The sequence below is a fragment of the Phocoena sinus genome, chromosome 1, assembly GCF_008692025.1.
Source record: "Phocoena sinus isolate mPhoSin1 chromosome 1, mPhoSin1.pri, whole genome shotgun sequence".
NCBI lineage: Eukaryota > Metazoa > Chordata > Mammalia > Artiodactyla > Phocoenidae > Phocoena > Phocoena sinus.
This window is the reverse complement of record NC_045763.1, coordinates 152,125,553-152,151,016: the sequence shown is the minus strand read 5'-3', so window position 1 is coordinate 152,151,016 and position 25,464 is coordinate 152,125,553. Positions and strand designations below refer to the sequence as shown.

General features: G+C 42.2%; 1 protein-coding gene across 1 annotated transcript; it reads right to left on the bottom strand.

The window, feature by feature from the left end:
* Positions 1 to 32: 32 nt before the first annotated feature.
* On the bottom strand, positions 33 to 25,464 carry LEMD1 (LEM domain containing 1). The gene is given in 5 exon segments (XM_032606533.1): positions 33 to 138; positions 1,127 to 1,203; positions 21,272 to 21,342; positions 24,689 to 24,811; positions 25,383 to 25,464. Coding segments are annotated over 5 exon segments (459 nt in total).

Genomic DNA, 25,464 nt, shown 5'->3' with positions numbered 1-25,464 from the left:
GGCACGCGCTCATCACTCTGCTTCTAAAGCACTTAACCAAAGAGTGGCTTCCCTTCCACAGTTATGTAGACAAATATCACAGTGTTGAAGATGCCAAACACAGCAAGTTTCAAGCCTGCTGGAAACGTTTCTATGTTCCTGCTCCCAGCGCTCCTGTTCACTATGCAGCAGGCGTTCTCTCTGATGTTATTTCCATGCTTTGAATCTGACGTTTGATGCTCTCGCAGCACACCTGTGAAAACAGTAGTGGCTCTTAGGGTTGTGTACAACTGCTACTTGAGCACCCCTTAAAATCTGTGGGCCTTTGGGCCCAAGGGAGTAACCACGGTGGGGCTTTAGGGAAGAGCGCCACTCATTTAAAACCTGTGCTAATTTCAATGAGTAATGTTAACAGGGTATCACCAGGATGTGAGATCTCTAAAATCCCACAGAGCATTCATTTATCACCTACTGTGTAACGTCTTTCAATGCTGGTGCAAGGCCAGCTTAGGGACTTACAGATCCCCTGGTCCCCAGTGGGGATGGGTACAAGCTGTTGGGGGGCATCAGTTCACTGGCCCTCTTCCTTCTCTCTCCACAGGTATAAGCACTGCCTTTCAGGGTGGAGATGGGAACTATTTTTGAAATCTGCTTATTTTGCATTTAAAGGGGCAAGGGGGTACTTTCTGATCTGCTAGTCAAATCCTGGAAATCGGCCCAAGTTTATTCAGAAGTAAGGGAACTTTCCAGAAGGCTTTACTCTCTGACCCATAAAATGTCCTGTCTTGAGCGCTTATTTCAACTACTTGCTCTTTTGTTTTTTCTTCTCTTTTCCCTTTACCACAAATAGGAATAAATGTCTCTAAATGACTACAAATCAAGAAACTTGGGATGGTCTCAGCTCACCGTGATTTATGGCATCCTCCTCAGTCTCTCTGGCCTGTTTGCTTATCTCTAAACATGGGTGGTGAACTGGACAGTGTGTAAGGCCCCTTTGGCTTCGAAATTGTGAGATATCACCAATCTTTCTTCTTTCTCAACACGTTCTTTACAGACTCAAACCCTTCACAGAGATCTGAATAATGAATTTTTTTCCCGAAGTTACATAAGACAATAATATCTCCTCATATGTTAAGAAAAGCATTACCTTCTTTCCTCAGAACGCTTAGAATCCAGGCAGAAGCCTTCTAGGGCTTTTGGTTTACTGATGGAAGCCTTGGGTCTCTAATGAATCAAAAAAATATATATATATATCAAGAAGAATTTATTGTTTCCAATGTCTTGTACAAAGAATCTTTTTTTTTCTAGAAAAAGTCATATACTCTGAGAACTGATAAGTTTTTGGTATATCAGGTTGTTTACTACTTCATAGCGCAGACTTTCACTTTGCCTTCTTTTATTCAGTAATTAGTAAAAACATCCAAGTTCCGCAGAGTAATATTTTAGTTCAGTGATTCACACACAATAGACATGCCAGTGACGAAGGTCACATGATGCCAGCAGCATTCTGTTCTTAGATAACTGTTTCTTTTGCTCTCTTATTTGTACTTTTTTATTGCTGGAACTTATTTTATGAGCCTGCGCCATTCTTATATAAAGAATAAAGTTAGGGCTTCCCTGGTGGCGCAGTGGTTGAGAGTCTGCCTGCTGATGCAGGGGACGCGGGTTCGTGCCCCGGTCCGGGAGGATCCCGCATGCCGTGGAGTGGCTGGGCCCCTGAGCCATGGCCGTTGAGCCTGCGCGTCCGGAGCCTGTGCTCCGCGACGGGAGGGGCCACGGCGGTGAGGGGCCCGCGTACCGCAAAAAAAAAAAAAAAAAAAAAAGAATAAAGTTATTTTAAAAAACAAGTTGGCCAAAAAAAACAAAAAACAAGTTGGCGACGAATGAGGACTAGAAAATAATTTAGGAAAGTGAAAATGTTCTGTACGAGGGGTAGAAGGAGAGACAATCGTGGCTTTTTTCTTTTTTCCTTTTCCCCCAAATTTCTTTCATGATGGTATTTTTTTCAGTAAAGTGAAAAGGTATAGCTCTTTAGGCCTTTGTTTCCTCCCTGTGAAATAGAGTTGCAAAGATTAAATGATTTAATATATGCAAAGTGATGAAAACATCTCCTGGCACATAGTAAGCATTCAATAAACATTAGTCATAATGATTGTAATAATGATAATTGTTATTAATTTCATGTTGCTGTTTCTCCTCATATGTCTGGTTTTCCTTGACGGCCCATTCATGTTTAAGATTCAGACCTTATCATCCTCAAATGTCTGCAGTGTCCAGGGTGACCCCTAAGAATGTAAAGATGTGGTATCAGATGATGTTGCTGACTGCTGTTTATCAAGTTCCAGGTCCTATTTCCCATGAATTCACTGAGCCTCCTAGACCACCCTGCCCCCATCTGGTAGGCACTCTCATTGCTCCATTTTGAAGATGATGTTTGAGGCACAGAAAGGTTAAGTAACTTGTCTAAGGTCATACAGTATTATCAATGGAACTCTACACTAGACTCCTCTCTACCCTTCAGTTTCTAAAAATAATTTCCCTCCTATAAGAAGTCTTCTTTATTACTCTGTCTACTCAGATCACTCATCTGGTCTGTATTTCTTTGGCACTCATGTACATGTTCTGTACCTGACTTTATTGACCTGAGGTTTTATTTATTCATTCAACAAACATTTGTACCGTGCTGCTGAGTACCAGTCCCCACGCTGGCAGTGAGGATTTCTGAAGGGACAACCACACTATCCCTGTCCTAAACAGCTGACCATTGAGCATGGGGATTTTGTTAAGTATTCTGCACTGACTTCCTTCTCCCCAATCAGACCATCTGTTGGATCTCACAGAGCTGTTTTCTATTTCTCTTTTTCCCCCTGTTTTATTGAAGTAATTGACACATGTCACTGTATAAATTTAAAGTGTACAACATGATGGTCTGATTTTCCATTTCTCTTTAATCAACCCATAATATCTACCACTGGGTGTAGATATTTGCCCCCCTCCCAGGGGCTCAGGACCCCTAAACACAACAGGAGCCTCTGACACCTGCCGTGCTGCCAGAGGCCTCACGATACTGCCAGAGGCTGAGGGCAAAGGAGACAGGCACCAAGAACTCCCAGATATACAGGAGCAGGATGGGACTTGCCTCAGACAGGGAAAGGACTGACCGACACCAGCACAGAACAAGAACCAGAAGGAAAATCAAAAGGAGACATACTTTTTTTTTTTTAATGTAATTTTAAAATACATTTTTATTTATTTATTTTTGGCTGCATTGGGTCTTAGTTGCAGCACGTGGGATCCTTCGTTGCAGTGCGAGGGGTTCTCTCTAGTTGTGGTGTGTGGGCTCCAGAGGGCCTGGGCTCAGTAGTTGCAGCACACGGGCTTAGTTGCCCATCAGCATGTGGGATCTTAGTTCCCTGACCAGGGATTGAACCCACATCCCCTGCATTGTAAGATGGATTCTTAACCACTGGACCACCAGGGAAGTCCCAAAAGGAGATGTTCTGACAGCAATATTGAGAAAGACTGACTAGGGTGTGATGGAGGGTAGGACAGGACAGGGGGCACATGGGCATTCACGTGAGTCACAGAGTTACCAGGAGAAAGGAGAGCCCTGGTCTTAGCAAGTGTGTCATCAGGACACCCCAAAAGAGCATGTAACTCTAATGAGTCTGGACAATCACTTCCAGGGTGTGTTGTATCAGCAGGTGTGATGGTCTCAGCCCAAGGTGGGGTAGAGAGGGCATGGCCTGCTCTACAACCGTTTACTACCGGTCACCCCTTCCCAGTCTAGGCCAGCAATGATGAGTCAGCTACTGCCTCCACCCCTTCCCCTCTACTCCCTGCCCCACCCTCTTAAAGATGTTCTCAACGGTGGTTTAGTGATACCCGGGCAGGGTCTCTGCAGATGGTGGGAGCTGTGCCAGGCACAAGAGTGCCACATCTGAGGGAGCACTGTTCCCAGCATGGACATCTCTGCACATACACTATATCAATTTCCTGGAAGAAGGAAGCAAAGACTCTTGAGGTAGAGAGACTTTGAAAATTCCCACGTGCGTGGGCTGTGGGGATCTGCTCACCAAAAGACACCTCAAATGATTTCCAAGGGTGTCGGAAAAATCCTTTATAAGCACATTCTTTTCTTTAAAGCTTGTTAATTACAGAAAGTGTCAAACATACACAAAAGTAGACAGTAGTAAAATGAACCTCCACGTACCTGTCACATGCAACTTCTTTTTAATTCTCTTAAATTTAAAAATAGATACGTTAAGTAAAGCATTAGGGTAGAAATCTGTTGCAAAATCAAATTACAGGATTTCACAGCTCTTAGGCAATCAGATACTCCCTCCATCTCTTTTCTCCTGCCATAAGGAGGTATAGGTCTTTGATTTCCTTTTCTTCTATAATTTATTGCCCTTACTAACATTCCTAGAGTTCTCCTACAGTATGTAAAAGGTAGACATTTTGATTTTCAAAAAAGGAGTAATTATGGCCTATCAACATGACTCTGCAGCCATCAATAATAATAATAATTATAGGGGCTTCCCTGGTGGCGCAGTGGTTAAGAATCCACCTGCCAATGCAGGGGACACGGGTTCGAGCCCTGGTCTAGGAAGATCCCACATGCCGCAGAGCGACTAAGCCCGTGTGCCACAACTACTGAGCCTGCGCTCTAGAGCCCGCGAGCCACAACTACTGAAGCCCGTGTGCGACAACTACTGAAGCCCATGCGCCTAGAGCCTGTGCTCTGCAACAAGAGAAGCCACCACAATGAGAAGCCTGCGCCCCGCAACAAAGTAGCCCCTGCTCACTGCAACTAGAGAAAGCCCGCGTGCAGCAATGCAGCCAAAAATTAAATAAATGAATGAATAAATGAATTTATATAAAAAATAATAATTATAATGACTAACAGGGAAAAGGTTATCGATTAATGTTAAACACAGTAAACAGTATAAAATTGTATGTACACAGTGATGGCAACTGTGTAAATACATACTGCATATGCACAGAAACAAAACCTAGAGAGAAAAAAATTAAATCAGAAAACATTAAATCAGTTTTTGCATCAGGTGGCATATTTGTAGCTGATTTATTTTTCATCTTTAAACAATTCCTTTAATGTTGTTGTAATATGATTTTCACTATAAACACCATTTACAATGGCACTAAAAAATATTGGTGTTCATTAAAGCAGTGGCTTAGTGAGAGTAAATGGCACCCATGGGGAAATGGAATACTTCTGTTCCTTTCTCCCCATGCTCAGAGCTAGATTCTGCAAACACAGCTGTCTGTTTTTGGTTGTTTTTGTTTTTTTGCAGTAAGCGGGCCTCTCACTGTTGTGGATTCTCCCATTGCGGAGCACAGGCTCCAGACGCGCAGGCCCAGCGGCTATGGCTCATGGGCCCAACCGCTCCATGGCACGTGGGATCCTCCCGGACCGGGGCACGAATCCGGGTCCCCTGCATTGGCCGGCGGACTCTCAACCACTGCGCCACCAGGGAAGCCCCAAACACTGCTGTTTTTGCTCAAGTCAGAAAATTATACCCATCCACCTATTACTGATCAGCTGTAGTTATAAATGTGATAGTTCTAGGTATACCAGTACAATAAACCATGAGTGTCTCACTACAATACTAGCTAACACTTAAATAGCATTTCCTGGGTGTCAGGCCCCACTCTAAAGCATTTTACATAAATAAACTCACTTAATCCTACCACCCTATGAGGAAGATATTTTTATAATGACCATCTTACAGATGAGAAAACTGAGGCATGGAGAGTTTAAGTAGTGTGTCCATGGTCACAGAGCTGATGAGCTGGTGGAGCCAGGAGTCAACTCAGGCTATGCAGCCTCGGGGTCCCTTCCCTTCATACCATGCTGTACTGCAGGATGATGGTATTGCTTTACTAGAAAGGAGTTAGAGATACCATGCCTGAATGTTTAACGTCTTGGGCATTGAACATGCCTCAATTCAGTTGATCTTTCTAACAACTCTAAGAGCTAATCATCACCATGTTATAGATGAGGAAAGAGAGACTTACGGAGCTCAATTATTTGCCCCAGATTACACAATTGGTGAAAGGAATAGCTGTAATTAAATCCAGATATTCTGGCTTCAACGTCAATGTTTTTTGGGGGTTTGTTTTGGAATCTTTCTATTGGGGAAATTTATCATTACAAATATATCAAAACATATTTGTAAAAACTGTTTTTGTTCATTGATAAATTATCTAATCGTCAATCAATTTCTTATAGAAGTAATACTTGCAGCCAGATCTCTTCTTAAATATTTGGGAAATTGGCTTTTTCATAAGATTTTTCCAGGTAGACTATTCTGTGCTAATTCTGGCCTACTTATGTATATCATATTGAATCTGAAAGTGGATTGTGTATGAACTATTATGTCATACTGTGTTACGGTTAACTACAAAACACTGGGCTGATATCTAGAGCCAGAAAGAATAATAATCATTTTGTATTCTCATTAAATCATTACTCATCCGAAAATATATTCGGTTTTTGAAAAATAATCTACCTTGACTAAAGCCGTTCATATTTGCCCATAAAGAAATACAAGTTTGTTTGCATATCCATGAGAAGTATATTTTACACTGTAGACCCAAACCTAGCCAGAAATGTCCTAGGCTGATACCTACAATTACAGGCAATCAAAGGGGTGCTGCAGGGGTTTCCCACCCTTCCTTTCTCTGATTCTTCCAGGACTTCTTACTGTTGGATTCTGGGCAGTCAGGAGCAGTGAAGCTCTGGGGGGTGGGAATGAAATTCTCTCCTAACTAAAATGTGTTACATTTTCCAATTACTTTATTTCACTACGAGACATTTTTACCGATGACTTGGCAAACTGGCAGTTGCAACCCTGATTACAGGCAGAAAACACCTTTTGATTTAGAACAGTTTAAAATTGAGTTAGCCCAAATCCCTTTATTGACTAAAATGATTTAAGTTCATAAAAGATTTTACAATAATTTCAGACCCTTACTTCACTGTTTTTACCTCAACCTTGATTTAACAAAGCTCTCATCTAAAACATTGTGTTTTTGAATTAATTTAAAGCCTTTTAAAATAATCTGCACCACATTAACAAAAGAAAGGTTAAAAGCCTTGTGATCATTTTCATTTCTGATTTTGAAAAAAATTCTCTAGCAAACCAGGAATAGAACGGGAACTTCCTTAACTTGATAAAAGGTGTCTTTAACACCTATACCAAATATCATACTCATATCATACTCAAAGGGAAAATATTAAAAGCATTTTCTTTAGAATAAGAACCAAGGAAAGAATTCCTACTATTATCCCTCTGATTTAATATTGTAATAAAGAGATCTTAGCCAGCACAGTAAAACAAAAAGAAATTAAAGGTAATCAAACTGGACAAAAAAGAGTCTACAGAAAAATTATTGTAATTGCAAAGAGTTCATTTTTAGAAGATCAATATACAAAATCAACTGCATTTCTATTTATTAGCAACAAACTATTTAAAACATAATTTGAAAAAGATACTATTCCCAATAGCAACAAAAATGAAAAGGCCTACCTAACAAAGCTACCTAATAAAGCTAACAAAAGATGAACCTGACCTTCACTGAGAAAATAATAAAATCTTACTGAAGGACATTAAAGAAAATTTCAATAAACGTAAAGAACATGAACAGGAAGACTCAACAGAATGAAAATCCAGCTCTTTCCAAATTAATTTATAAAGTCAATAAAATGTCAATCAAAATTCCAATCTGAATTTTTTTTTTTTTTTTTTTTTGCGGTACGTGGGCCTCTCACTGTTGTGGCCTCTCACATTGCGGAGCACAGGCTCCGGACACGCAGGCTCAGCGGCCATGGCTCACGGGCCCAGCCGCTCCGCGGCATGTGGGATCTTCCCGGACCGGGGCACGCACCTGTGTCCCCGGCATCGGCAGGCAGACTCTCAACCACTGCGCCACCAGGGAAGCCCTCCAATCTGAATTTTTTATGGAACTTGATAAACATTCTAAAATTTATATGGAAGAACAAAGGGACAAGTAAAATAGACACCATTTAAAAACAACGACAAGGTGGGGGAAGGGGTGCTATGGGAATTAAGACATCCTGCCCTCAGCACAGGCTAGATGAATTAATCAGAGTAGAGACCCCATTGTATTAATCATAGTTTTTATTTTCTGTATTTTATGCCTTGACATCTTGGGGCCTTGCTAATCCTTAAGAGACTGCCTCTCAAAGGGCTAGCTAGGGCTTCCCTGGTGGCGCAGTGGTTGAGAGTCCGCCTGCCAATGCAGGGGACGCGGGTTCGTACCCCGGTCCGGGAGGATCCCACATGCCGCGGAGCGGCTGGGCCTGTAAGCCATGGCCGCTGAGCCTGCGTGTCCGGAGCCTGTGCTCCGCAACGGGAGAGGCCACAACAGTGAGAGGCCCGTGTACCGCAAAAAAAAAAAGGGGCTAGCTAATTCCTAGAGATAGTAAAGCAAGCCTTTCATATGCAAACCAAACAATCCAAAACGCATACCCCAAACACCTTCTTACCTAACTCTCACACACCAAGCCATTATTTCTCCTAGTTGGCCAGATATTGGACAACTAGGGACCACACTTATAGCCCAGAGCCCACTAAAATTATTCAAACTAGCTAATCCTAAAATGTTTGCCTTGCTTGACCCACTCCTTCCTGCAAACATCACACTAAAGGCATGAGCCCATGCTTTCTTTCACTCCTACTTCCTGCCTGACCCTGATACTTCCCCATGTGGCCCTGCATGGCATGACGTGCCTGTTCCTCTTGGGAACTGTAGGTAATAAACTCTTCTTTCAAAGGCAGTTGTCTCCATGTCTATCACCTTACCATACTTGATTAAAACAAATCCTAGGTACGTTTTAAAACACCCATGTATGTATAGAAATTTGATATATGACAAGATTTAACACTGCAGATAAGAAGAGAAATGACAGACTGCTCAAAAATGGTTTTGGGAACAAGATGGCTTAGATGTGCTTCTCCCAGTTTCTTTTGCTAAGTACAGCCAAAAACCTGGATGTTATATACAAAGCAAACATAAAAAGACTCTGAAAGATGGAGAGAAGCAGATGGGCTAGGGACCTTGGGACCCGAGGGATGACATGTGGTGAGTGCTCTGAGCTTTCTTTTTACCTCACAAATCCTGGACTGGGTGCTGGAGAAGCCGTAACCTGGAAACATCAATGGGTTCAGACAGAAAAGCCCCCCCAAAAGCCAAAGGACAAAGAAAGGGAAAATGAGCAGCCTAGCAAGACAGAAAACTTTTTTGACAGAAAACAGACTAGCAAGACAGTAACTGCTCTACTTCAGCCAAATGGCACACTCCACCCCCAACATAAAGGCACATGGGAAGCTTGGATTTCCACTTCCATGTGTCAGAAGCCCCCTCCCCAGCTGGGTGATGTCAGGGGAGGCCACGTGGGAGCCCCTGCAGCAGCCCAGCAATAATAAGGCACACATACACACACCAGGGCATCCGTGGAGGCCCAGTGGGGGAACTGGACTTCTACCCCCACGTGAGAGCAAAGAGTTGGCACCCCTCTTCCCCACCAGTGTGGAGTATGAGGAGGTCAGCTGAAGCAAAAGATTTAAGTAAGATCTGGAGTCTCATAACCCAAGTGAGAAAAAACAATAACAGATGCCAACACCACGATGACAAAAATATTAAAATCATCTGACCAGGATTTTAGAGCAACCACCATAAAATGTTTCAAGGAACAATATGAGACGTGTTTGAAACAAATGAAAAATATTAATTCTCTGCAGATAGTACAATATATACAGAAAAAACAAATGTAAATGTTAGAATTGAAAAAAATTCAACAACCAAAATAAAAATTTTATTTAGATGGGTTTGACAGTAGAATGTAGAAAACAGAGGAAAGAATCAATGTCCTTGGAGATAGATGTATATAAATCATCCAAACCAAACAAGAGAGAGAAAATAGACTAAAAACAAAACAAAAACAGAGTCTCAGAGTCTTAAGGGATTAGAAGATCTAATGTATGTAATCAGAGTTCCTAAAGCAGACGAAGATGGTCAGGCTAAAAAAGGTATTTGGAGGGCTTCCCTGGTGGCGCAGTGGTTGAGAGTCCGCCTGCCGATGCAGGGGACGCGGGTTCGTGCCCCGGTCCGGGAGGATCCCACATGCCGCGGAGCGGCTGGGCCTGTAAGCCATGGCCGCTGAGCCTGCGTGTCCGGAGCCTGTGCTCCGCAACGGGAGAGGCCACAACAGTGAGAGGCCCGTGTACCGCAAAAAAAAAAAACCGAACAAACAACAACAACAACAAAAGGTATTTGGAGAAATAATGGCTGACAACGTTCCAAATTTGGCAAAAAGCAGTAATCTACAGATTCAAGAAGCTGAATGAATTCCAAACAGGATAAACCTAAAGAAATCTATGCCAAGACTTGTCATAGACAAACTTCTGAAAACTTTTGTGATCTCAAAGGACATCATCAAGAATGGCAACATACAGAATGGGAAAAAATATATTGGTAAATCATATATCTGATAACAGTCTAGTATTCAGAATATATAAAGAACTCTTACAACTCAACAACAAAAAGACAAACTAACTTGTTAAAATATAGGCATATGGCTTGAATAGATGTTTCTGCAAAGAAGATACACAAAAGGGGAATAAGCACGTGAAAAGATGTTCAATATCATTAATCATTAAGGAAATGCAAAGTAAAACCACAATGAGATACTACTTTACACCTACCAGGCTGGCTTTTAAAAAGAAAGTTGGAGTGGAATAAGAAGTGTTGGCAAGGATATGAGAAATTAGAATCCTCATATATAGGTAGTAGGAATGTAAAATGCTGCAGCCACTGTGGAAAACAACTAGCCATTACTAAAATAGTTAAACATAGAATTACCATAAGACCTAGCAATTCCACTCCTAGATATATATCCAAAAGAACTGAAAACACGTACTCAAATATTTGTATGTGAATGTTCAAGGTAGCACTATTCCCAATATCCAAGAGGTGGAAAGAATCCACATGTCCATCAATGAATGAATGAATAGTAAATTGTGGTATATCCATACAATGAACTGTTAGTCATAAAAAGATACAGATACATGCTGCAACATGGATGAACCTTGAAAACCTTAAGCTAAGTGAAAGAAGTCAGTCATAAAACATCACATACTGAATGATTCCATTCAAATGAAAAAATCCAAAAGTAAATTCATTGAATAGAAAGTAGATTAGTAATTGCCAGAAGGGAATTGGGGAATAACTGCTTAATGGGTACTGAGTTTTATTTTGGGGTGATGAAAATTTTTGAAACTAGATAGAGGTAGTAGTTTCACAGCATTATGAATGTCTTAAATGCCACTAAAGTGTTCATTTTAAAATAGTAAATTTTATGTTATGTGAATTTAATCTCAATTAAAATTTTTTCTGATTCCTGTCATTGTACTGTGAATGTCCTTATGTCTTTAGTCTAAGGAAATACATACTAAAGTTTTGGGAGGGAGTAAAAGGTCATGATGTCTACAATTTAGTTTGAGAAAAAAATAATAGATAAAATTACCAAAAAAATGTGGTAAAAAGTTAAGACTTGGTAAACCTAGGTTAAGGCCACACAGGAACATTTTGTTGGAATTTTTCTGTAAGTTTGAAATCATTTTTTTAAATTACATTAAAAAAAAAAGACACCAAGGGGGAGTTCCCTGGTTGCCTAGTGGTTAGGATTCTGGGCTCTCAGTGCAAAAAAAAAAAAAAAAGTCACCAAGAAAAGAGTGAAAAGATAAGCCCACTGGTGGGGGTTGTTAGTAATGGGAGAGACTCTGCATGTGTGGGGGGCAGGGGTTATATGGGAAATCTCTGTACCTTCCTCTCCATTTTGCTATGAACCTAAGACTACTGCAAAAAAAATCTTTTTCTCAAAAAAAAAAAAAAATTCCCAAGCTACTAGAAGATATGTTCTATACTTAATGACTAACAAAATTAGTATCCAAAATATATAGAGCTCTTATAAATTAACAAGAAAAGGGTAAACAATAGAAAAATGGGCAAGAGAAATGAACAGGCATTTCACAGATGAGAAAACACAAATGACCAACAAACATGTGAAAAGATGCTCAACTTATTAATAATAAGAAAAATACAAATTATAATCATAATGAACTACCATCCTCCAACCACTACATTGACAAAAATGAAATCTGGCAATACTAAATTTTGAAGAAGATTTAGAACAATGGAGCTCTTAGGAACATAAAATGCTGCAGCTTCTTTTCAGAGCAATTTAGCATGCTGTGTTAAGTTGAAGAGAGATATATCCTTTGATTCTACTACTAGTGGAGCAGTTCCACTCTTAGATCATTCATTCAATCAGAAGAAGATTTCTTGTACATTTACACGATGGAGCATTTGTCACAATGTTTGTAGCAGCATTGCTTGTATTAGAAAAACTTGGAAATGATCCAGATGTCCAATAAATAAAGAATGGATAGGGCTTCCCTGGTGGCGCAGTGGTTGAGAGTCCGCCTGCCGATGAAGGGGACACGGGTTCGTGCCCCGGTCCGGGAAGATCCCACATCCCGCGGAGCGGCTAGGCCCGTGAGCCGTGGCCGCTGAGCCTGCACGTCCGGAGCCTGTGCTCCGCAACGGGAGAGGCCACAACATTGAGAGGCCCGCATAACGCAGAAAAAAAAAAAGAATGGATAGATATATTTTCATAATAAGTGTATAGCAGTAAAAATGAACTAGAGCTACAAATATGGGATGAAGCTCACAACATAATACTGAATGATAAAGGAAAGTTACAGAATACTTACATTACGTTATAATTTAAATAAAGTCCAAAATCATGAGAAACTAAAGTCTGTGGATACTGTAAAGAAAAGGAAAAGAATGAAAACTAGAAAATTGAGATCAGTGGTTACCTTGCGGGAAAGGAAGGAAGGGAATATGATCAGGGAGGGATACATTGGGGTCTTCAACTGAATTAGCAATGATTTTTTTAAAAATCTCTGGAGTGGGACTCTACTCATTATGTGATTCTTTATAAATTTTTGGATGAGTAAGATATGTTATAATAAAATGTCAAAAAAAGTTTTTCAGGTTTGAGATTTTTTTTTGTCCACTTGGGAGAATTCCAGGTACTCATATGCATATGTGTCAGCCCGTTTTAACTCTCATGATTTCTGTAGCACGCTTTAAGGTGTGAATGGAAGTCACCAACGAGTGCCTCGCAAGGACTTTCTTTGCAAAGCAATCATCAGAAAGAAAGCCTTTGCTTCCATGGGTGAACAGATGTTCTGGAGTCCTTCTGCGATATAAAAAAAAGGGACACTGGGGGGAGCTGTTTCACTACTCAGGTGCCTGGTTGTTTTTCCACCCCTCTGGCAGCTTGATATACTGGAAAGGGCAATAGAATGGAAACTGGGAGACTAGAATTCGATTCCAATTTTTCTTCTAACTCTCTGTGCTTTGGACAAGTCATATGCCCTCTCTGCTTGTTTCCTCATCTATAAGATGAACCATATAGCCTCCTCCAAGAAGCCTTTCGGATAGTAAATTCCATAATCAATAATTATCTATAGTAAATCATGCCTGGACTCATGAATTGCGATGAATAGTGCCTGGTGCTCACAAAGCCCTAACAAGTCCCAAGAGATTAAAATAACTCAGGGGTCCTCATGTGAGAGGTACAACAGGAAATTCCTCTCCCTAAAATGGATACATATATCTATACTCATAATGCAAATTATAAATTAGCTAAAGTCAGTAATGGTTATTACTGGTTATACTCTTATAACCAGTATTATAATGGTTATACTCTTAGATGAAAGGGAAAGGAAAGCTGCGTTTCCTAAACAAATTCATATTTTTCCTACAGAAAAAGACCACCACTGCTCATAATTCAGTTTTATGAAAATAAATAAGTTTACCTTTATTATCATCTTAGAATCATTGTAATCAGAATTTGGTTTCACTGTCTCTTCCTGCTGCTCTTGTATTTCAAAACTGGGTTCTACTACACAGAAAGAATCAGCATGTAATCAATAAGATAAAGGTATATTGATCATCAGGCATATTTAAGCATATCTACCAGGAGGTCAGTATTTTTACAAGAAGCATGTTAGGGCTTCCCTGGTGGCGCAGTGGTTGAGAGTCCGCCTGCCGATGCAGGGGACACGGGTTTGTGCCCCGGTCCGGGAAGATCCCACATGCCGCGGAGCGGCTGGGTCCGTGAGCCATGGCCGCTGAGCCTGCGCGTCCGGTGCCTGTGCTCTGCAACGGGAAAGGCCACAACAGTGAGAGGCCCGCATACCGCAAAAAAAAAAAAAAAAAAAAAAAAAAAAAAAAAAAAAGAAGCATGTTAAATTACATTCCTTGTAAGGATGGCATTTAGCTCCCACTAGCACATGTCATAGGTAAGAACAAAGGGCTTATTAAGTAGTTATAGAATATGTAATTTACTCTTCACTTTGATCCAACTGTAATATATAACTACTATTGGGAATAAGGATGCTTTTCAATTAATTAAGAAACTGTTGTAGAGATGTTTAACCTGATCAGGTCTCCTAAAATCTTGACATGCGACTCAAACCACACACTTAATGGTAGTCTTAATGGTAGTATATTCCCTTGGTACACTGGGCCTTCTGATTGCAGCACTTGAGGTAGGCCCTGCACATGATAATTATAGGCCCACAAGATATATTATCAGCAACAATAGCAACTGAGACACAGAGAGTAAAAATCCTATTAAAGTCCTGACACAAAGACAATGAAACAGACCTCAGAACTGGAAACGAAAAAGAGACATGAAGCTTTCTTTCTCTTCCTTTTCCTTCCCTGGAATGTCAGTGTGTCCTGCACTGGAAGCGTGGCAGAGGGGACAGGGACTCAGAGTGTCAGCATGCCTGGAGGACAATGAAATGGGGTAGGGAGCTATGGATATGGAGGGGACTTTGGGGTGCCTGGTGGTTGAAGAACAAGAGCAGTAGGGGAGGGGACCGCATGGAGGCTTTAGTGCGCCCTGTGTCCAAGGAGGACGGTAAGGGGAGGGCCACATAGAGGTGCTGACATGTCCAGGGGTCACGGAAGTGATGATGGGGACCATGCAGAGGAGGAGCAGGCTGCTATGATTGTGAGATTAGTTACACTGAGAAAATTAGAAAATTGAGCAAAAATGTAAACATATTGAGGCTAATGGAAGGCAGGCTTCTCACTATCAGAGAAGTGACTTACAAACACAGAAAGGGGAAAGGTTAGAAAGAACACTGCAGTGCTGGGTTGTAATTGGAGGTCAATAGGGACTCATGGTTTAAAAATACATAGAGAGAGATATATAAAAATAGTGATAGATGCATGTGTGTATGTGTACATATATACAAATATTTATTTTCTAGCTCTGTCCACTGAGAGGGCCTAGAAGCAACAACTCTCCAGCAACCAGGAGCTCACTGAAGGCCTAGATCTTGGTTTCTGAATTGATATCCTGCAGTAAAAGGAACCAGCTTTCCTGCGGCAGAAAAAGCACAAGATGGGTCTGAAACATCTTGTTGGGCCAGAAACTAAGGAAATGCTCAAGGAATGATGAGGACACGTCAAAAGGACACAGTATCCATCTTTTTTTTCTTTGCCGCATGGCATGTGGCATCTTAGTTCCCTGACCAGGGATTGAACCCACGCCTCCTTCAGTGGAAGCGTGGAGTCTTCACCAGTGGACTGCCAGGGCTCCCACTAGCCAAATCTGGGACAAATTGAGCATTAGGATAAATAATCATATCAACAGATACAACCACTGAAATGAAGAGTCAATGAACTCATACTAGTATGAATGAATGAATGAATGAATGGACATATGGACAAACCAACCAACCAATCAACCAACAAATAAATAAATAAATGAGGGTGAAGGGAAAGTCTTCCTCACAATAGAATACCAACTAATAAATTTAGAAGAAATAATAGAAATAGAAACTTCCAATGGGCCATGATGATGATGGAAGTTGAATTCGGCAGTCACTTATGGGTACTGGGCTAATGGATAAGGTTTGATGAGGTGTCATTTCAGAATATCTCCACAAAATACTGTTCAGTTCCAAAGGGGAAAATGATGGCTTTATGGAGGAATCTGAGAGACACCAACTTTTCCAGGTGATTAAGGCTGGCATTACCAGCAGTGAAACAGAATTAGAAGAACACAGCATCATTTCTGAAGAATTCCTGCCTGGATACACGGCCTCTATGAATAGTCAAAAGAAAAATCAGAGAAATCACCTGCAGAATGAAAGGTCTATGCTCTTTAAAACAGTCAAGGGCATTTGACAGGGAAAGACTGAGGCACTGTTGTTCCAGACTGAAGGAGGCTGAAAAGACCTGACAACTAAAGGCAACACATGTTCCTGGATTGGCCTTGGACCAGAAAGCAAAAGATATTATTGGAACAGTTGATGAAATCTGAATGGGGTCTGAATATTGGATGTTAGCATTGAATCAATGTAAATTTCATTATTTGGAGTGTTATAAGGTGGTTATGTGGGAAAGTATCCTTTAGGGGTAGCAGAATACATGCTGGAAGGCGGAGGGGCTTCATGTCTACAGTTTGCTCTCAGTGGTTCAGAAAGACATAATGGTAAGGTACCTGCATGCACACACACACACACACACACACACACACTAAGGACCTACTGTATAGCACAGGGAACGATACTCAATATTTTGTAATAACCTATAAGGGAAAAGAAGCTGAAAAAGAATATATATATATATATATGTATGTATAACTGAATCACTGTGCTGTACACCTGAAACTAACACAACATTGTAAATCAACTATAGTTCAATTAAAAAAAAGTGTGGTAAAAGGTAAAAATTAGATTATCTGGGCTATGGGAATTCTATGTACTATTCTGGCAACTTTCCCTAAGTTTGAACTTATTCTGGCAACTTTCCCTAAGTTTGAACTTATCTCAAAATAAATTGTTCAAAAAAATGTTTAAAGGGGCACGGGAAGGATTTGAACCTAAGATTGAGAAGACGGAATCCTATATACTGGGAGGGCACACATGACTTTTTTTAAATGCTTGGTCTCCCTCATTCAACACACGGCGCTCACAGAGAACAATCTTTAGTTATGTCTGTATATTTAACTATATAAACATATCTGTGGGCACCTGTAAATCACATTCTATGGTACTCGGGAGTTCAATACTAAAGATTCGGTTTCCATTATATTATTTTTCACTAATTATATTGCTTTGTATTGCAGATAATTAAAGATCATGCTTTTTATATAATAATAATATTAATGATAGAATAATACTTATTGCACTTATATAACTCTTATTATATGTCATCACTACTCTATTTTACATATTTCTACTGAATCCTCACAACACCCTATGAAGTTGAGACTATTATTATCCGTATTTATAGATGACGAAACTAAGACACAGAGAGGCCAAGTGTCTTGTCAAAGTTAGTGGCAGAACTGGGATTTGAACCCAGGCAGTCAGACTCTAGAGTCCATATTTTTGGTACACGTATTCTTTGTTTCCAGAGCTCTATTTAAATTTCTTCAGGACAGAAACTACGGCTCCTTTTGCTCCTATTTTCTTCCTGAAGAAGGTCTAGCACGATACCCTGTACACAATAAATAGTTGTTAACTCACAGGCTGAGATCCAGGAGTGGAAGCTCTGCTACAACCATTCCCTGGATGGTCATCAATTTGTGATGACCTAAGCATTGTCTCTCAAGAGAATACATCAAGGTATGTCCAGGAGATGCCACAGACTAGGAAGTCAGAAAGCGAGCTCTTCAACATCAGTGTAGGGTAAAGTTTCCTTTCAGTTTTCCTTTCAGTTTGGCCAACAGGGACTGAGTAACTCCCTCTCCCCCCATATGTTGAATTAAACAGAGGATTCAGACATAGGTTTTCACCCTCAAAAGTTTACAGCCTAGAGCAAAAGCTCCTGGGCAGAGGGTGGAAGTAGGGGTTGATTGAAAAGGCAGATTCCTAGAACCAGACCCACAGAATCCATTTTGAGAAACTCCTAGTGGAATGTAGTATAGGACAGGTGGCAAGATGAGAAGAAGGCATTCCAGGATGGGAGAACAGAATGAACAGAGATTCTGGCAGGAAACAGCATGCTCTGTCTGGGAGAGAATAAGGAAACACCCAGATGGGGTCAGGAGCACACACCTGCCCGGGTCAGCTGCCCTCTGGGTGCTGCCTGCATCAGTCCTCCGCAACCAGCATGCACGTCCAAACACTTCACCCTTTGGAACCACTCCCAAACCCGGGGTGACAATATGCCCTGTTTCCCCAGTTCAGTACTGTTTCACTTCTGTTATTCCAGAGTCCCTTCTGGTTAGTCTCCCCTTTCATTCTCAAAAGCATCCCCTTTGGGATGATAAATTATATGGTCACCCTACTTAAACCCCACTTTGTGCAATCTCGATGTTGTAGATTATTTTGCCTCCCTACTGCCCCCAAACCCTATTTTTTTTCCTCTTTGGGGGAAGGGGACTTAGAGCCTGAGTTATACACATTGGCTTAACTCCCTCCTCCATCAGTGGAAACATAAGCTGTGTCTAGAGTCTACCTGATGAAAAAAAAAAAACAATTAAAAAAAATAATGACCTGGCTTTCTGGTGGTCTTAATCACCAAATCAAATGGGCCATATATGTGACTTGATAAAACACACAGAGTATGAAAAAGTGTCCAGAAATCGACATAATCCAAATCTCAATGTGGTTTGTATTCCACTAGAAACCTACTAAAATGAGAGGAAAATGTGTGTTCATTGGTGTTTCGAAGAAATGCAAATACTACCTTTGCAGGTACTTAGAGGACTGTTAGGTACAGACCACTGCTTTTAAGTAATTAAAGTCTATGGTGTTCGACAAGTGTCTCAATAAACACATGTTCTACCACCTTTTACATGGAAATTTAAGTGCTTATTTACATTTACTTTCAGATTTAAAGTTGAACAGATGTCCTGGGGCCCTTCTGAGAATCAAAATGGCTTATGTAAATCCTTCAGATCAAAACATTTTATGGCCATCACAAACTTTCTATTAAATTCTATTGCCAATTCAAAATATTGATGTGGTTTTATTTCGGGTTTATGTAAAGCAAAGACTGAAGGGCACTGGTCCCACCTGATGCATTTTTAAATACTCAGGCTGCTGTTTCTCCTGTAAATGTCTTTGCAGGAACTATACAAAAGGGTTTTCTGTGGAAACGAGGTTTAATGAATGGAAAGGATTCCTTTAATGAGCCATTTAGAAGATTTTAAAAAACCTTTTAGAAAATGTATAAGATATCTGAATTCCTTCATCTAATTTGAATTATGTTTAAACGGGAAGTTAAAGCTAGAGCGTACTGCAGGAGTGTTTACTTGGGGGCTCCTTTTCATTTGGTATTTAAACTCAGCAGGTAGTTTAAATACTAGATCACATTGGTAAACTTAACCTATTTGTCACTAGAGTGTTTGATGAGGTGAGCTTTGGGACCCTACTATGTGCAAGAGCCCGTGACAGCCAATGAAGGGAATAAAAGGCAACTGTAAATGGATGCACAGGATTGGCCTTTGAGACGTTTCTTAAATGATCACAGTATTTTAACAGGAAGAAAAATGGGGAGGGCGTGGGAAAATGAAAGGAATTCCAGCCATAAAGAACAGTTGAGGCAAAGGCACGTGGGAAGAAAGTGTGAGAGGTGCAGAAACAAGTAATTATGGTTTGGATCCGACGATGAGGGAGATAAAGTTACCGGAGACATTGGTGTCTCCTCATGGTGCATAGTAAGTTTGCCTCTTGTTGTAAAGTCTCCAGGCAAATTAATAATGTGATTTAATCTCTGCTGATAGATTTGGACCTGAATTGGGAAAAGTTGGAGGAAGAGGCCAGTTAGGAGGATTTTGCAATTGTTTTTAAGTAGCTGAATGCAAGCTAAGATAGCAGCAGTGGGAAGAGAAAGGGGGATAATTTTTTTAAAACTCATAATTCTAATCCATGGGACTTGGCGATTGTTTATACCTAAGGAGCTGAGGGGCGTGGCATCCCAAGACAACTAGGAGGCTTTGAGCCTGGACAGTGGGAAGGCAGTAAAGCCATCAGGATAAACAGAGGTCACAAATGCAGGTTGGGGTGAGTGAAAATGAGCTTGATCCTGGATACCCTGAACGTGAGGTGCTGGAGTATAACCACAGGGGGAAGTATAAATACATATATCTAATCTTTGAAATGTTCATGATGACAAACATTTGTTGGGTGAATGCGGGAAGGAGGGAAAGCAGGAGGGGAAGAGAAGGAGAAGGCAGGAGTTCTCCAGGACAGAAAGCAACTGGATATGCAGGCCTAAGCCTAGGAGGGGTGTCCTGTGTGGAGGTTCTATGTGGAGTCACGACATAGAGGCGGGAAGTGAGGAGAGAGCAAGGGAAACGATGCAGAGCGGAAGGAAAGAGGGCTGAAGACAGACCTCAGGCACAAGCTTCTTTAGGGGCCAAAAGACAAAGACTCAGCACAGAACAGGAAGAGGGTAGAACCAAGAACCAAGAGAGCACAGAGCTGCCCAAATCGAAGAAAGCAGGTGTCTCTAAATAAGGAGGGGCAGTGGTCAGAAGACTGAGAAAGGGTCCCTAGAGTTGATGACCTGGAGTTCATTATGTGAGCTAATGATGTGCCAGGTCCAGGGCTAAGAGCGTTACCGGCCTTTCCCTTCCCAGCCACCCTGCAAGCGGGCGCTGCTATTAAGCGCTGCACTAGGGGAGGCTTAGATCTGTTAAGGTCGCACAACTAACAAGTGGAAGGGCAGGATCCCTAAGCCAGCTGGGCTTACCCGAACCTGTTACTCTCACACACCTGGCCTTGTGCTTCAATGACCGCAGTGTCCAGGAGAGAGAGAGAGAGAGAGAGAGAGAGAGAGAGAGAGAGAGAGACGGGAAACAGGAACTCATAGTTATTCCATGCTCACTGTGGGTCTATACGAGACCATGGGCAGCAAAAGGAGAGAGAGGGGACAACAGCTGGAGGGGAGAGAGGGTGGCTATCTCAGGGTGAGGAGATGGCGCAGGAGGACCCTGTGACTCTGGGTCCTATGCCAGAACGTGGAGATAGTTTCAGAAAACAGAAACCTTCATTAAAATGAGCTGTTTTAAACTAGGATTTTACCATTGTAACAGAATGTAGTGACTCTCTGTTTCCCTTCTTAATACACATGAAAAGTGCTATTTTCTACATTTAATATATGTGTAAAAGTATTCATGCATTAGAATTGTACATACTTTTTTGGGTCCCTTGTTTTTTTCTGATGAGAATATGATATTTCCTTTTGAAATGATAGTGGCATTAAGCTCTGGATCATGGGAAACAAAAGGAAAATAGGCCATGAGAACATATGAGCTAGCAAAGGGAATACACACCAATGGTAGGAGTGAATTCTCTCAACTGTAGGGCAAAAGATTTTTGTGAGGGGAAGAAAATTCACTTTGCCTTTCTGAGGGAAAAGAGCATTTCTGCAGTGGCCTTTGTGGAACACACAGGGCTTCCCCTGGGAGCACAGGGAGGGCTTCTACCAGGGAGGCTGTCACATTTGTAAGCCTCTGAGAGAAATACATTGCAGAGCCTGAGCTGGCTGCTCATCTGGGCGCGTTTTTAGTCTAGTCATTGCCCCTTCAAAACAGCTGTAAGCCTCATGCATCCCTGATTGTCAAGACAGGGAAGGAGGATTTCTTCTGTATCCCAAGAAGCATCCAGGGGAGGGAAGGCCAAACCTGTGCAAAAAGGCTTTAAAATCAGGGGAACCGCCAGGAGCAGAAAAGGTTGTTAATCAACCCTCGGCTTCAGTCTGTGAAGAAGCATTTTGATAAACTTGGAGCAGTTGTGTGCTGTTGGACATTCAGCAGAGGTTTTAATGCAGGGGATTTTATTAATTAATTTATTTTTTGCTGCATTGGGTCCTCTTTGCTGCGCATAGGCTTTCTCCGGTTGCGGCGAGCAGGGGGTCACTGTTCCTTGCGGTGCACAGGCCTCTCATTGCGGTGGCTTCTCCTGTTGCAGAGCACGGGCTCTAGGCACGTGGGCTTCAGTTATTATGGCACGCGTGCTCAGTAGTTGTGGCACGTGGGCTCTGGAGCGCAGGCTCAGCACTTGTGGCGCACGGACCTAGCTGCTCCGCAGCATGTGGGATCCTCCCGGACCAGGACTCGAACCCATGTCTCCTGCATTGGCAGGCGGATTCCCAACCACTGCGCCACCAGAGAAGCCCTAAATGCAGGGGATTTTAAATGAGTTCTCCATGTCACAGATATTTGGGAAGTTTGAAAAGAGGTGAGATCATTAACGCTATGTCCACCTAGTGAAAAAACAATGAGTGAAAATGAGAAAACTCGAATCCACCCATTGTTTGGATGACCTAATGCTCAGCCTCAGGTCTGGAACTGCCCTGCCCCTCCACCACAACCCCACTCCAGGCCTGGATGTCTCTGTGAAATGCCCAAGGCTGAATTCCACAAGATCCCATGAGTTCCATGACAACCCCTCCATTCTAATGGCACTAGGGTCTTATTGAGGGTCCTCAACTAGCAGATTCAAACATCCAATTTAGACCTGACCTTGACAAGCAGGTTTTCTGTTTGTATTAACCACCAGCCATTGACGTTGCAGAATAGCATTACAAGAGTAGGACTGAACCAGAGCTTCCCCCTCTGACCTGACTGCCCGCAGTTGGCTAGCATCTGGTAGACAGTCTAAAGCAAACCGAAGGACCAGCTTTCTCCTAGCCCTCGCATAAATGCACCTCTTTGGAGGGCTACATGCTGGGAACCAGGATGGCTTGAGACCACAACAGCTTGTTTGTGCAGGTCTGACCTGCAGTCCTGGGCAGTCGTGAGCAGTTGAGTGTACAAGCCTTCCTCTCTGGAATCTTCTAGTCTGACACTGCTTTTCATCAGAGGGCTGGTCTAGTCCCCTCAGCTCGTATCTTTGGCAGGGAACAGAGGCAGCCCCAGGTCTGGGTCAAGATTTTGAAGGCATCCCACATCCAGAAAGGGTCTGGGGTCGCCACTTGCCTTGAGGTACCCCCATGCTAACTGTTCTTCTCAGGGGCCAGTGGGATCTGTCCCCAAACTCTGCTGCCATTTCCAAATGAGGCCATGCCAGACTCTCGGGGAAAGCTCCGTGCCTGCGCCACCACCAATACCAGGCGATACAGGGGACTTTTCAGAGGGCCCCAGGCACTTACATTGTTTGTTGAGCTCTTAGTTTGAACTATATGAAACCGCCATTTTTTGTCCAGACATGGACAAAAATGTCATCTGTTCATCCTCATAATAGAAATTATGAGAAAGTGTAGAGTATGTGGTAGAAAGAGCACAACTATGACAGCCAGACCCGGGTTCAAATCTCAGTTCTGTCACAGTATATTCAATATATGCGAATTCCTGCTATGTGCCTAGTACTGTTCTAGGACCTGGACACGTGGTGGTAATGAAGACAGACGGGCCTTACTCTTCATGGCACATTCTAATGGAAGTCACCTGGCCTGTCTGAACTTCAGCTAAGTATCGTGAAGGTTAAATGAGATAATGCCTGTTAGGCCAGAAATGCACTGATGGCTTTCAATAAGTGATAGTTTCTGTCATTTTACTGTGGCTCACATAGGACTCCTAATAAATATTTATTGGATGAAAGAGCCTCGGAATGCATTGTGGGAATCTTCAAGCCCACCCCTAAGAGCCCAAACTGGACACCCCTGCAGGAGAACGGTGCACCTGGGGCAGGGGCCACTTAAAGGGAAACCCACGGATCCCAGAGTTCACCACTCCCGCCCTCCCTGGGACCTGGAAGAGACCAGCTGTGGTCAGCCCCCATTCAATCAGGAAGGCAGTAGGCACAGGAGGAGTTTGGGGAGGTGCAACCTAGTTCATATTTCATTTTTTAAAATTTTTTAAAAAAAATTTATTTATATTTTATTTTTAGCTGTGTTGGGTCTTTGTTGCTGTGTGCGAGCTTTCCCTAGTTGCGGCGAGCGGGGGCTGCTCTTCGTTGCAGTGCGCGGGCTACTCAGTGCGGTGGCTTCTCTTGTTGTGGAGCACGGGCTTTAGGCGCGCAGGCTTCAGTAGTTGTGGTACGTGGGCTCAGTAGTTGCGGCTCGCGGGCTCTAGAGCGCAGGCTCATTTGTTGTGGCGCACAGGCTTAGTTGCTCCGCGGCACGTGGGATCTTCCCGGACCAGGGCTCAAACCCGTGTCCCCTGCATTGGCAGGCGGATTCTTAACCACTGCACCACCAGGGAAGTCCCTAGTTCATATTTCTTAATGGATGTGCAATCGTTTAATCTGAAAAAAATAATTGTCAAATTTATTGATTGAGGCAAAGCAGAGGTTGAGACCTCAAAAGAGACCTGGAAATCACCTGTAGGAACTTCCGGTTTTAGAAATCAAACACAGAGTTGGCTCTGTTTAGTAAGAGAACGTGCAGAATGACCAGTCCTTCCCCTGACGGTCTACCCCACTGAGGCACCGGCATGAATGTAGACATGGAGTTAACAGATTCCTTTTGCAGCCCAAGGGCCTATTTTCCAGGCTCTGTGTGCAAAGAGCCCGTAGGGATATTTGCCTACCATTTAAAGCTGCATAAATCATGCCGGACAAGGTATGAGTAAGCGCACAGCTGCTATCTACAGTACAGCTTCTGACGGTACCTTCACTGTCATCATAGTCCTGAGCTCTGTCCAGCTCTCTGGGTCCGTTCATCTCCGGTGATGCACAGGGAGTTGAGACCAACAATTGCACTAACTTCTTTTCCTTCACTTTTCTGGTGGAAGCTGAGGAGGAATGTGGAGAGCAGTTAAGTTGCTCTGTTTGTGTATGTGATCTCACTGGATTCAAAATATTTCACAGTTCAGGTCCTTATTCTTGTATCTTACATTATTGGCTAATTATGGCTTTTACAATAAGGTAGACCCCACAACTACTCAACTCACTCCTTTCCTTCCACCATCACTTAAGGTGGGGCCTCTGTGGATTGGCCACGGAGTCAGGCATTGGGTACAGCGGGGAACAAGATGGACGAAGTTGTACATCCTATGTGCGGGAAATATGGACAGTAAGTACATAACCAGTTAACACAGCGCACATACTAGAAATGCAAAAAGAGCCCAGGGTGATATAATCAAGAGTAACTGGTGTTTCACTACTGTAAAAAATCAATCCTTCCTCTTTGGCACCAAATTTACTAATGTGTGAGTAAGAGCTGGGTTTAAAATTTTTTTCCTATTTCTATTTTAATGGTTTTTATTGCATGGGTTCCTTCCACTGTAAATAATTCTCAATCTTTGGAGGTAGCTTACAGGTAATCATTGAGTACCCTCTAATACTTGCTGCATACATACATACGTAGTATTGGGCCAGGTGAAAATCCAAACTTGTCAAGTTCGTTCTATAATTCATCGTCACTCAGACACTTCACATCCACCAT